Source organism: Rhea pennata, chromosome 3 (assembly GCF_028389875.1).
Source record: "Rhea pennata isolate bPtePen1 chromosome 3, bPtePen1.pri, whole genome shotgun sequence".
NCBI lineage: Eukaryota > Metazoa > Chordata > Aves > Rheiformes > Rheidae > Rhea > Rhea pennata.
In genome coordinates, this window is record NC_084665.1 from 74,554,801 (window position 1) to 74,568,801 (window position 14,001).

The window sequence follows — 14,001 nt, forward strand, 5'->3', positions numbered from 1 at the left end:
AAGAAGAGACTTCTACCTTTAAGCATCACATGCTATAGTATGATATGACTGCACAGAAAGATTTAAACTGATTTTTGGGTGCTAGCTGTCTCCTGCCATGTCAGATGAAGCCTGGAAACTTTTTTTGACTGACAGGACTTAACTCTCATTCTCAGCCTGATGAAAATTGCATCTGCAATATGAAAGTTTTATTTCCTTCAAGTATCAAATCCCATAAGCATTAAATATTTCCCAGCTCCCTGCTGAACTCTTCCCAACCTACTTGCTGCCTGCTGCCCTTCCTCACCTTCAGTCTACCCTGGACAATCCCTACAGACCTCAATATATTACCAACAGGAAGTTTAAAAAAAAAAAAAAAAAAAAAAGGAGAGAGAGAAAGAAAAAAGGCAATTTCATGTATGTAGCAGTAACAGAGATAGAAAAAGAAAGAAGCAACAGAAAAGAAACATTGGCTCAGTTTCACTACTGCTCTCAGCCTCTAGTAAGAAAAGATTTCAGTAGGTATATGGTCCAAATCAGCCTACAGAGGCCACTGAAAACACAGATATTTAAACTCCCCAAAAATCTGTGCTTAGAATGATTACAGCATAATTCTTTTAATTTTACTATTTCTGGGTCCTAAAGCATCAAAATAGCTAACAACAACATTTTGTTTCTGTATGCACTGCAAGACAAACCGGCTCCTTCCCAACTGCCCATGCAGCTAGAGTTTTTCTTCCAATTCCTATACAATTAAAACCACCATTATCCCAGTATAGCATGGTGGACATTCTTCTGGTTTTGCCCCACCTATCTGAAAAAGACCTTTCTATTCCTTGGGGATAATCCAGTAAACAAACGTTTCTAAATCTGAACATTTCCAGGGCACCTAATATTAACACTGATGGATTTTCCATACTAATAAAATGGTTTCTGACAGTATCATAAGAAAATATTCCTCTCCTTTCTTGAACTCTTTGACCTGAAACAGGAGACAAAGAAAAGCTCCTTGGCTAAACTGATGACCCCCATGCACTTTGGGGACCCTACATATACACAGTTGTTTACCTCATACATTGCCATGCTTCATACCATCGTATCCTCCATGCAACCCAGAAAAAAGGCTTGGCAGATGATCAGCCAGTACCAAACGGATTAAATACTGACTAATAACTGTCACATACCTCGCGGTGGCGACATACTTCTCTACACTAAGGAAACTTCTGCCACAGTTTCCGAGTGAGCTTTGAGGAACAGCTTTTGAAAACAGACACAGAGGCTGTATGTCCAATCCCATTCTTCAACACTCTACCACTGCTCCCACCAGGCACAGCCAGATTTAGGTCCAGAAATCTTCCACATGTAGATGCTTCAGCAACTCTATTAACCACACTGCCACAGTATCAAAGCCTGATGACAATGCATCGTGACGTGCATAAATTTCTAGTAGCACAGGCATGATATCCTATTTATCCTGATCATAACACAGGACAGTAATAACAGCAGTTCAAAATCACTCTAGCAAAATTAATGGATGTCAGAAGAAATTGAAGAGAGTTAGACATTTTGATCACATTTATGCAGCAGTCATACAGATACAAAATTTTTGTGTTTTTGAGCAGTTATCTTGTGACGCATCATCCAAAGGTAAAATAAAGCAAAGAGCCACGCAGAAGAATACTGTTTTCTGGAATAGCCACAGAGGCATCTGGGTAGACAACTCAAAGATCCAAACGTAGGTAAACAACAGAAAAGAGTAAGATAGGGTACAGCTTATGTCTTACCCCTCTCAGAGCATTAGGCCACTGTCAGTGACTAATTTCAGGATTCCCCTGTGCATGAGTCACAATCCTGAACCTGTTCTTGGAGTTGCACATCTACCTCCTTTCGTTTAAAAAAAAAAAAAAAAAAAAAAGAGAGAGAGAGAGAGAGAGAGAGAGAGAGAGGTTCCCTCACTTTCACTCACCCAGACTCAAATTCCTCCTTTGTCTGAAGGGATCTGAGCTACTAGTGCAAGTCCCATGGACATTAAGGATTAGGATTTTAGTTATTAGACTGGAGAGATACAGGAGTGGAGCTGTGGAATCTTCTGTTGAAACTCTTCCTCTTTAATGAAATGTATAAAGAGGGACCAGTGTAGGAAACAGAACCCATCTATCTCCCTTCCATGCTGCTGGTAGCTGCTCTCCACACCCCCTTCCTCAAACAGAGGGGGAAAACACTTAATTTCTTCTTAACTGATACTCTATTTCTAGCAAATGGAAAACAAAACGAAAAAGCCAAGTCACATCAAAATACCCGCCATACGGGACAAAGTAATAAGAATGAATGTGGCCTGGAAGATAGCATCATTTTAAAACCAATGTAGCTTAAGAAAATATGGTCAAGTAGGCTTCTGAACATACATGCAACATTTTCTTTGATAAATGAACATCAGAGAGGGCTAAGCAAACTAATGGCCATAACCATAAATATTTCAAATTTTGTTTTCATCCCATCATCAGCTAATACTGGCTTACAGGTTGCAATCAACTTCAGGGCTTGAGAGGTAATAAATACAGTCTTGCTACTGGACATAAATTACCTCATTTATCTGTTTTAAAGCCGCAGCAACCTGTTTCAAGCATAGTATGCTTTCATAAATAAACACCTTGAAGCCTAGAATACCTAGGGAGATATGCTGGCCAAGAAAAAAACATCTTCTAGTTTCATCAAACTTTTGAATTTCAGAACTTTTCACATTTTGCATTAGTACAAAGCCAAGACCTTTTGAAGTTCTTCACCTGAGCAAACCTCAGTCTCCACATTCACAGCAGCCCTAGGGGATGTGGCAAAGCAGAGAGTTAAATTTGATCTAAATAAGTACTCCCATCACCAGATTACTGCGAGGTCTTGCTCGCTCTTCATACAAAAAATATAGATGCAACAAACTTTCCTGAATATGCAGCATTAAGAACCTCATCCTTCTTACAGGGAATTTGTTTTGAGTCATCTACATTTTCTGATGGAAAAAATGTTGTGCCAAAAGAGAAGATTCCCCATCCAGCTCTAAATAATGACACACTGTCACAGACTTCCTCAGGTCAAATCTATCTGAAGGTGGAAAGTGGCTCCCCCAGGTTACTACTGGAAAAAGATGAATTAGAAAGCAATTATGAAACCATTAGGAAACTGAAATTAAGGGCCAAAATAACTGGGTTTGCCACAATGAAAAGTTGGCTTAATAAGCATCACTTTTTTTTTTTTTTTTTTTTTCCAGTGGCATTTATATAAAGTTATATTTGGGCAGATCTTTATGGAAGGATCTAGGGTCATCCAGCACAGAAAATTATTTGGCTAATAAGGTGTACGGAGGCACATCCCCAGAAAGTAAATACTCTCTCCATAGAATAAAGCTACAGCACAGATACTCTTACAGCATATGGACAGGCTGTTGGGAAAGTATTCTGCATCTCTTGCTCTCCAATTCAAACAGTATCTAGAAGAATGTGATGCATGCAAGTCAAACCCAGACTTCAATCATTTGGGAGCTGTGAGGAAAAAAAAAATAGAAATGAAGAGAACCTAAGTACTGAAGAAATGCTTTTTTAAAAAAAAAATCATGAGAGAAGCAAAGTCAGAAAAAGCAGAAAGAGAAGCTTCAAAACCAACTGTTTTCAGTGAAAATCTCAGAGAGACAGATGACAGAAATAAGCAGAGACAGGTAGATTAAGTGGTTCACAACACAAATTTCACAACCACCAAAACTTACATACTTTACAGTCATAGCAATTTATGAGTCCCCATACAGCTGTTCTTGTAATACGTGTTTTCAGCTGATTTGAGCTCAGTTCACAAATCTTGGAGTTTCTGCTGTTGGGGTTTGGGTTTTTTAATAAAAAAATAATAAAGCTTATTCACCATTTTTTTTCCTAAGCTTTCTTGGTAACTATGCCTAATCGGTATTCAAGTGCTGATTTGTAAGGCTATCTGCTGACTTAAAGGAAGGGAACACCTCACTAATAGCCCCAGTGTTTCTCTCTGCCTGCAGAAACAAGAGCGATAAGGACAGAGACTCCAGCCATCTCCAAAGACACAGAGCCACAAAGAACTCTTCTGATCACTGCTGGCATCTGGCCTTCCCCTCATTAGCACATTAAAGCTGCTCTGTCCATCCCATAAGAGCCACTCTGTCCATTCCTCCAGCTTTCTCTATGGGGCCATTTACAGTGCTGCTCTTTTTAAACCCCCCTAGTTCAAGAGGCAGTAACCCCTTCCCAAAGCCCAGTACAGCCAGTGTCAAAAATTCCCACTTACAAACAGGCACCCAGTAAGTACAGGCCTTCTGAATGCCATAGGTAGACAGAAGAAAGTCACATAATTTGCCTTGCCAAATTGCCCCTCCTAGGAAAAGTCTTTTCCCAATCAGTATGTGAGCTTTTGATTTTAGAGCGTAGTGCGCTTACCATATTAAATCACCACACTTTAGGCCATTCCTGTTTCAGGACAGGACTGACAAAGTTTGCATTTTGTAAGGTGCAAATTCACAAGAAGAAAGGAAAGGCAAGGGCAATAGACCTTTGGGACATTAGCTCTACAGTCTGTTAGGAAACCATGCTCAGACTTTCAGTACTTGCAACAGCACTAACGTGGAAGTTGTATGTTCTTTTTATCTTCACTCCTAAATCAAAGCATTTTTAAAGTGTATAGCAACATGCCAATAAACATGCACTCACTGAAATAACTTGTTTGGAGAAGAAAGGGGAAGGCATCTTTTTCTCTCATTCTACAGATATTTCCCTTATGGACACAAATTATTGGGAACCTTAGCTAATTCACGGAGGCCATCTGCTTTCACAATGGTGATAACAGGTAAACTAATGAAAAAATGAAACAGTAGACAACTTTTCATAAATTGAATTTTATACTATTTCACATATTCAGAAGAATAAAATCTTCATCCCTTCCAATTCATAATATCTGGATAGTAGAAATCAACAGCAAAAAGTCACAGCATAACTACAACATAGCCAATTTATGTTTTCTAAATGAGAAATCTCAGACACCTGGAAGAAAAACTCTTTTTTTTTCGATTGTAAGTATTTTCTTAACAGTTTATTCACCCACATGTACAGACATGTACAAAATCTGTAGAGGTGGTTCCATATGGGCAGATATGATTTTTTTTCCCCAGAAAGAATGATGATAATGCCAGCTACAAGAAAGCCAACCCAATTGCTTTATCTATGCTCAGAACTCTCTTTTTCTTTTATTTACCTGGAAATGATATAAATATTTTTACCTAAATGGAGAACTACAGCTGAAATGGGAACTGAAATGGGACTCTGATTCATTCCTCTACAGTTACTGTTATTCCAGGTAGACTTTAGTAACTATCTGTAATTTTTAAATAAAAACCCCAAAGGAAGCCAATCCTTTTGTTTTGAAGAAAGCAGAGCAACTGAAGGTTATGAATACTCACTCTCCTGGGGATTCTAGAAGTGATATATTTGACCTTTTAGCTGCTTTTCATTAAAAAAGAAATGCAATAAATTATTTGGTTTGTTTGCATCTCTGATCAGTCGATTGAAAGATGTTACTGCTTTGGGGCAATGAAATATATTGCCTCAATTTCATTATTATTCATTTTCAAGTTCTTTTTAGTATATAAAATCCCTCTCATCTGATTCACTATGTGGGTACGTACCATTAGAAAAAAAATTCATTGGGTTATAGCTTTTGATACTTGCAGTGTAATTTAAAGAGCTGTCATCTCTGAAGAGTTAGCAGCCTTGATGCATAGTTAAAGTTCAAAGTCAGTTGCCCAGTGGGCCAAATTCTCCCTTAACTCCACTACAAGGGAGTTTCGTTACTCCATTAAGGGATGAATTAAGCCTGTAACATACTAAAAAAGCAAAAGTTTTACTCAGCCCAAACAGATGGGCTTTCTGACAACAAGAATCAATGAGACTCAAATTGTTTTTATTCATTTCATTTTGTTCACTTTGGCAACAAAATTAATCAATGTCTTGATTAATGAATTATTCTTTTTAATAGCAAGAGTTTTTCTTTCTTTTTCATAGAAAGGCAGTAGTAATTAGACCATACACTGGTTTTATGCATGAGGCTGAAATTTATCTGAAAAGCTGAGTAAGTAGGCAAGGAAGTAGACTCACGCTGCTCCAGAGAAAGCTTTCACAATTCATGGGAGCAGAGCATATAATTGTAAAGCTGCTTAAAAAATGGCATGGGAGCCAGAGCCTGAAATCACTCTTACTCCATTTTCTGATATCAAATTTACTATGTTTCTACTATTCTGATATATTTTAGGAAACTTTTGAAAAATGCAGAGTAACATTTACAGACAGGGACAAGAAAAAGCACAAAAAGAGATCCGTCAAACAATAACATAAGCCATGGCTAGATGTTGTGATGAGTATTCTTAAAGCACTAAAGGTAGGCAAGGGTAAGACCACAAACTGTACGTGCTATCTAGCTTTCTCAGTCCTCATTGGGTAAAACACTACAATAATGGGGGCTTCGTCACTTTGGAGACCCGAGTCCATTGACTTAAGAATTTTTTGTTTCCCAGAATAACCTAATGTATTTAGGTAAAAAAAAAAAAAAAAAAAAAAAAAAAAACTTTTTCAGAAGACCTAAAGGTATTCACTCCTTTTTCTTGCAAAAAGTCCATTTTCATTCTTGACTGACTAGCAACCTGTTCCTCTGTGTTTCAACAGTATTTATTCTCTGTCCAGGAAGTCCTCTAGGGAGTACAGCCAGGCAGAACAAGTTCAGATCAACCAACAGGCATCTCTGAATGGCAAGTGCCAGAGTGGAGTCATGCAGAATCACAGAGCTCTAAACAGCTTTTTTTTTTTTTTTTAACTCCTCATTTTTTCTTACTTCCTGTTACAGGTGGGAGGCAAGATGGAGTGAGTCATTGATTATTAAATGATCTTCTACAAGCAGACAGAGTTGATGGAATCCAGTCCTGACTTCCCAGAAGCTGTGGGCAAGCAAGCAATCAAGCAGTCAAAATTATTCTTTCCTCTCTCCTGCAACATACCAGGGCAGGGTCAGCAAGGGTCCCCAGCTGAGCAAATGTCAGAAGAAAGGTATAGGACACAGAACCACAGCTAGGATTCATGGACCATAGGTGTGAGTTACAGGTCCAGAAATGTGTTTTCAGTACGTACTCACCACAGCATTTCCCCATAATGCAACTGCCCTTCAAAGTCATCCTCTGTCCTTCAAGGATACCAGAAAGCTTGTTCAGAGTACAGCAGGACCTTTTCACCATTAACGGGAGCTCAGAATTTATATCCAGACTGTTCCAGTAAATCCCACAATTTTACTGCACATCTCCACTCCTGACTCTGACCCTTCAATTTTGCGTTTTACTTTAGTTTTCTGCAATGGCCAACTTTCCACAGAGTGCAGCATTTGTTACAACCACTGAAATAGGATTTAAAGCCATTCAGCTCTGCTTTCAATACATTATTTCTCTCTGAAACACTCTTCCATTGTTCCAGTATTACCTTAGAACCTATTGAGTGAATATGGCAGAGAGGTTGGAAGGTGAAGTTCAAATAAGTTTCCATAGCTTGTAAAGCAATTTTAAGAGAAGCCTTGGAAAGCAAGTCAGGAATCACCAGGCGCCGGGGTGACTGAACTACTACACTTAAAAGAGTGCACGAGAAATGTTGCACAGTTTCTGCCAGTGTCTATCCCTCTTCTCCTGCTGTCTGTCTCCTCTGACCACATCAGTTCCAGGTTCCAAATAGGTTTCTGGTAACGCCAGCTCTTGTGAACCTGCTATTTTGTCTGTTTATTCTAGGAACTTCCACTTTTTCCAGCAGAAACCAGAAACTCACATTAGCTCAACTGAATTGAGTCAATCAGTAACATTTCACAAATAGAGGTCAATTTTCCTTGATGCAAACTTTGGATTCACTAAGGATTCGCTTAAACACAGGCTATCTTCTCCCCCTCAGGAGAATTCTGCTCCATAAATCACCTAAACTTGGCAAAATTTGTCTCTATTTCACATTTGGGGAGGCAAAAAGAACATGCTCATGCAGAAGTGACCAAGCACTCTTTCGAGCTCAGGAGGGTGCTCCTCTGGTAGATGGTAGATTTAGCTCCCAGATTCAAGTTTTGGAAGCAGTCCGGACAGGAATTTGAGTTTCAGTCAACAGGACCCGTTTCTATCCTCTTCCTCCCTTCAGAAACAATCTAGATACAGTCATTTTAACCATGGATATTTAACAATAAGTATTGATTTGGCTTTTGAAATACAGTTGAGAGTCATATATACGCATAAGCATGATAACTACTTAGACATGATTAATGAATACAACACTTTCTAACCATCAAGAGTGTGGGCAATTCGATGGTTTGCCAGAGACTGCTGTTGAATAGAGGCACCTATTGCTTCTGTATCTGACCTACTGACCACATCTTTATACATCTCTTGCTGCCCCTGAGAAACTTCTTTTCACTAACGTCTTATTTTAAGACTGACAGAACTTGGGATGACCAAGGAGAAAGGGGGCAGTTTTCACAAGCACATAGGACACCTCCCATGGCACTGGGAGTTGGTTTGTGGTATCATGTGATTTTCACTACACTGGAAGTTGCAGGTACACATATACAAGAAAAACAATTTAGTTTGTCTGAGCTGAGACAGTCCTTCTTTGTTTCAACTATTCTCCAATACTTCATATGCTCAAATAACTAAGTATAAATACTTCTTCCCTGACTGATGCTTTTGAGACCTCCTAGAATGGTAACAGTTAATTGACTGCATATAATAGCAACAGTCAGTGAACAATCAGACAAATGCTTTCAGGAACTGATGGTAACAATGGTAAGTTCTTAATGTTTAAAAGCTTGAAAGAATCAAGTAGCTCCATTTTCAAAACCAGTACACCTAGATAAAAGAGCTGATCTTTTTTTCCTAGTTGTTCATCCATTATCAAAATCCACTTATCAAAAAAGAGTGGACAAAGATGTCGACACTGGTATGCACCATCCTATTGGTGCTTATAACGCTGCAACTTCTCTGTTTAGGTCTACTTAGCAAGTAAAAAGCGTGATGCAAAAGTGATGGCTTCAGCTCGCTTTTCAAGTAGGAGTTTTGAGGCTCCTTCTGGAGAAGTGCAATCAGTTAGGCTCCAGAGAGATATTTAAAAAGACCAAAAAACCTCAGAGCTGACCAAAGGCAGTGCAGAAGAAAAAGTAATGTGCAGGAAAGAGAGCATAAAGAACTTAAGATGGTTCCAGGGCTTTGCTGCGCGTTCGGTGAAAGCGCCTATCCCGAGTATTCCGCAGTTTTGGCGTCCCTGCGTTTACAGCGCTGAGCCACACGCACGGCCGCGCCGACCAGCCAGCGTCTCCCCAGCGCCCAGCCGCGCTGTCAGCGCCGGCTTCTCCCTGACAACCAAGCGGAACCTCCCCGCGGGCTCTCCCCGGCGCCGGGGCAGCGGCGGCCGCAGGCGGGATCTCCGCCCCCGGCCCGCCCGGAGCCGCCGGGTGCAAGTTTCCCGGGCGAGGCAGCGGGCAGGCGGGCGCCTAAGCCCCGCCGGGGAAGGGCCGCCCGGGCCCCGCCGCGCCGCGCCCGCCGTAACATGGAGGCGCCCGTGCGGCGGCTGCCCCCGCCTCACGCAGCCCGCCGGGCCGGCAGGAGGGAGGGAAGGAGGGCACGGGCGGCGCCGCGGCCGGCACGGCCTCGCCCTCCCCGGCGCCGCCGCCCGCCGCGGGGTAACGGTCGCCGCGGGGTAACGGTCGCCGGCGGCCGGCACGGACCCGCCCCCCCCGGCACCTGCCCGCGCCCCGGCGGGGCGGCCGCCCCGCTCCTCACCTGTTCAGCACTTTCCTGATCCGCTGGCGCACGCTGAAGGAGGACGCGGAGATGCCGCCCCGGCCGCCGCCGCCGCCGCCGCCCTCCGCCGGCAGGTTCTCGATGGTGGCCACGACATGGTTGGGCTGCGGCGGGTGGTGGTGGTGGTGGTGGTGCGGCGGCGGCGGCGCGGGCGGGTGGTGGTGCTGGTGCGGGTGGTGGCGGTGGTGCTCGGGGGAGAGCATCGCGGCGCGGCGCGGCGGCGCTTCAGCGGCGAGCAGGGCACATCCCGGGTGGGCGGGCGGGCGAGAAGGCGGCGGCGGGCGCTGCTGCCGCCGGCGCTGGCTGCCTCGTCGTGCGGGCAGCGCCAGCCCCGCGCCCACTCCGCCCTCACTGAGCTGCCATGCAGCGAGGGGCGGGCTGCCGCCGCCAGCAGCAAGTGCCGCTCACAGTCCACAAAGTGCCACCAGTTTGCCGACCCTCCTCCTCCTCCTCCTCGCGCCTCGCAGCGGCGGCGCTCGGCTCCGGCGCCTTTGCCGCCCCCGGCGCCGCGCAGCTCAGGTGCCGCCCGCCGCCGCGGCCGTGCGCGGCGCCGCCCGGCCCCGCCGCGGCCCCGGCGCCGCCCCAGCCCGGCGCGGCGCGGCGCGGCGCGGCGCAGGCGGCGGCCGCCCGCCAGGCGGCGCCCTGGCGCCGCGAGCCGCCCCCGGGGCTCCCCCGAGGCGCGGGGGGCGGCTCCGTCCCCGGGGCGGCCGCCGGCGCCGTCGGGGTCGGCGGAGCCCGCGGGGCCTCCCCCCGCCGGCAGCCCTGCCCGCAGGAAGGGCAGGAAAAGTGCCAAACAGAAATATTTACCCCCAAACTTCACCGAACTAAATATCCACTTGATTTGTTCTGGTGTGCCCAAGCGTTTTAATTCTATTTTATTTTTTAAGCATTATATGTTTTTCTTGTCTACAGCTGAGCTATATGTCATCTCCCTCATCCGCTGGTGCGATGGGAATGCATCCAGGAATCACCCTGCCTTTATCCTTCGAGACATGGTGTGGCATGCGTTGCCCTCGGGAAACTAGTAAGAAAAAGAATGCAAATAAAAAATAATACTGAAAAACATTCTTGCTCTAACGCTTGCTAGGTAGGCACAGAACTAGCAGTAAGAAGGGATTACGGTCTCTGTGCTTGAAGTTCAGGTCCACATCCATTTTTCGTGGAGATGGTGCGCTTCATGCCTAGTCCAGCCTTATTGCAGATTTTAATGGTAATCTCTTTCAAATACAAGAAGTCTCTCTGAAGATAAGTGGAATGACAGGTTTTTTTTAATGTTTCTTATTCTGAATAGTGAAATATTTCATTTTCTAAAATGAATTAGGCTTAGAGGAGGTTAAAAAGCATACATACCTTTTTAAATCAATCATATCACTCCGAAATACATTACTTCTTAATTTTGCAGGGTACCAGTAATTGAAAGAAATTTGAAATTTTGTCTTTTCCATTCCAGCATCTGCCCCCTTTATTTTTGTCAAAGTTTCTTTTAATTTTTTTTATTTTTTTTTTTCTTTTATTTTTTTCTCCTGTTTGCAGGAATTTTACAAAAAGCTATGAAGGGGCAAAAAACTTAAAAAAAAAAAAAAAACAGGAAAAGGGGTTGTAAACACTGTGAAGTGTCCCCCAGGGAAATCAGCTGGATATAATACTTGAAATTATGTTTATATTTTTTTTTAATGACTAGGTTTCAGGTCGGTAACCCCTCTTTCTAGGGACTATTCCTTTTGCTAACGTTAATTTTTAATATTGCAGTTTGCTCTGAGCATCTCGGCGGTCTCAAGTGAATAGATTGGGAGACTAGATCCATCAGAGCATATTGTTCCAGCCGTGGAATGCTTTTGAAGATGTGGATCACTCGCTCAAAATCCTCTAAAGTTCATTCTGAGTTCTGGGCAAAAAGCCAACTGCTTTCAGTGCGAGGCAAACCTCAGTTGAATCGGATTATGCTGCTAGGAGATTCTCCGCTCTCGTATCCCCCCCCTATGGCAACCACATGTTCCATGAGTGGAGAAAAGATAAGGTTCGTTCTCCCTGACAGCACTTGGAAGTGGAAGGAACAGAGCTTCAAAAGCATCAGATGTTTCCCCTAGCCTGAAAATGATGTGTCACAACTTTATTTTCAGTATTGGTCATTATATGCAGCCTTCTCCATTGTACACCATTGCCTTTTGGCTTCAGCACCCCACACTCGCACACTCATTTCTGTCTCATACCTCTAGTACATATCTGACAATGTTTTCAAGTCCTTCATTAAACATACTTTCTCCATAATTGCGTCTGTATGACAACTGCAAATACTCTGGAAATACTCTCTGTGTCTATAATGACAACATTTAGATGAGAAATGTATTTGCTTCCTTATGTTCAGTGGCCATTTCAGACTAATCTGACAGCTGAGCAAGTCAGAACAATGGTGTTTGTGTAACTTTATTTCTACTGATTAAACCAAATGAATGCATACCTGAAGTCCAGTTTGTGATCTGCCAATAAAGAGGAGGTCTGTAGGAAGATACTGCCCTCAGGACAGTCACTGTATTTAAAAGCTCGTTTTTTACTGATAGAGAGGGAAGCTGTTGGCCCATGCACACACCCCTTCTACCACCATGGCTAAATGGATTTCTTGCATATACGTTTTTTATTAATGCAATACTCAGCTTTTGCTCAGTGTCCAATAAAAGTCTTTCCAAGTACTTTCACTTTGTCTCAGTATCATACAGCGTGTGTAGCATCGTACCATCACATGGCTTTATGCATTTAATGTCACAGCTCAGCCATGCTGTTTTTTTCCCATGATTACACAAAATTACTAGGAGGAACAATTATACTGAAGATATCCTATTTAGTAATATCAACAGATTGACAGAACTATACTATTGGTAGTGAGTGACTGGGAACAGAGTATTTTAACATCTTAATAGTTACTCAAGATGTTGTTCATGTGGCTAAATATCCCTTGCAGCCTGAGTGCTCCTGGCCTGATTTCAAACATAGTGCTAAGCATGTTCAGCTCCCATTAGAGCCATTTCTCAGCGTGAAGATACTTAGCTCTGGCACGTCTGGCATCTTCATTAATATAATACCCAACTGGATTAATTTTACTGAAAGATAATAATATAATTTGTATAATTGTGAAAATACATTTTCTGCTAAGCATTTCATCACATTGATTAGTAAGTGAACCAGCTAGATGTTAGTCCAATGACCGTGGTTTATCCTGAAGCAGTGTTTTGTCTTTTTACTTTAAGGTTTCTGCCGATAAACACATACAAAGCTGTTGAAACAGCAGCTGCACTGAGCTGTTATCACACTACTCGAAGGCCTGGCTCAAGCCTAAATCTTGATGACCCAAAGCACAACACTTAAGCTAGGTGGGGAACTCCTCTCCTGGGGGTCTGACTTTGTAGGCATGCTCTTAGCCTACCCGAGACCTGGCAGGACTTGTAGTGGAGGAATCGGAGCCTGACCAATAACTAGAGGTCCAAAACAGCACCAGCAAAAATTATGACTGATCGCAGAGTGTGAACAAATGAGAAATATTTTTATGAGTCATGCACATTCATCTCCAGGTAAGTAGAGCACTCTCCTTGGATGGGGGAGACCTAGAGTCTTATCTCTGCTTAGCCAGATTTTAGACAGAGTTAAAACTCAATCTTCCCTATTTCGGCTGAGTCTGCTGCCTACCAGACTACACTATTGGCCTCCCTTGGTCTCTAAGATAATGATCAACTCCAAGAAAATAAATTCAAATTCCATTGGCTACAGTGCTCACCTAAGATGTAGACCAGATGTGAGTGTTGTAATCAGAAGGCTATTATTTGGCTTGTCATGAAGATGCAGTCTGGTAAACAGTCCTTTTCATCACATTTTTCCAGGGGTGGGAAAAAACTGAGTGACTGAAGCAGCTCTAGCAAACACTGAATATAGTCTCTCACCTCACGGACAAACACAAGGCTGTCAAGAATAAATGTCATGCTCTCTTTATCTGTTTGAATGACTATTCTATATTTTCTTTGATTTATATCAAAACTATAATTTTGTTTATTAATATTTAATAATATATGATACATCTCATTTACATTAAACATTATTATTTAATATAAGCATTGTTTGATTGTTAATAAGAAATCAAGCATTACATTTAGTATTTGATCTTATACCTA

General features: G+C 42.8%; 1 protein-coding gene and 1 long non-coding RNA gene across 2 annotated transcripts in view; one reads left to right on the forward strand and one right to left on the reverse strand.

The window, feature by feature from the left end:
- The window catches only part of SLC35F1 (solute carrier family 35 member F1), a 256,539-nt gene extending 246,458 nt beyond the window's left edge, over positions 1 to 10,081 (reverse strand). Inside the window, exon 1 of the mRNA XM_062572623.1 lies at positions 9,824 to 10,081. Within this exon, the coding sequence (XP_062428607.1) occupies positions 9,824 to 10,047 (224 nt within the window). The 5' untranslated portion in view covers positions 10,048 to 10,081. The remainder of the gene's footprint in view (positions 1 to 9,823) is intronic.
- Positions 9,691 to 12,531, forward strand: LOC134138654 (uncharacterized). The gene is made up of 3 exons (XR_009957952.1): positions 9,691 to 9,918; positions 10,757 to 10,868; positions 11,594 to 12,531. It is a non-coding gene; the product is annotated as an uncharacterized LOC134138654 (long non-coding RNA).
- The last annotated feature ends 1,470 nt before the right edge of the window (positions 12,532 to 14,001 follow it).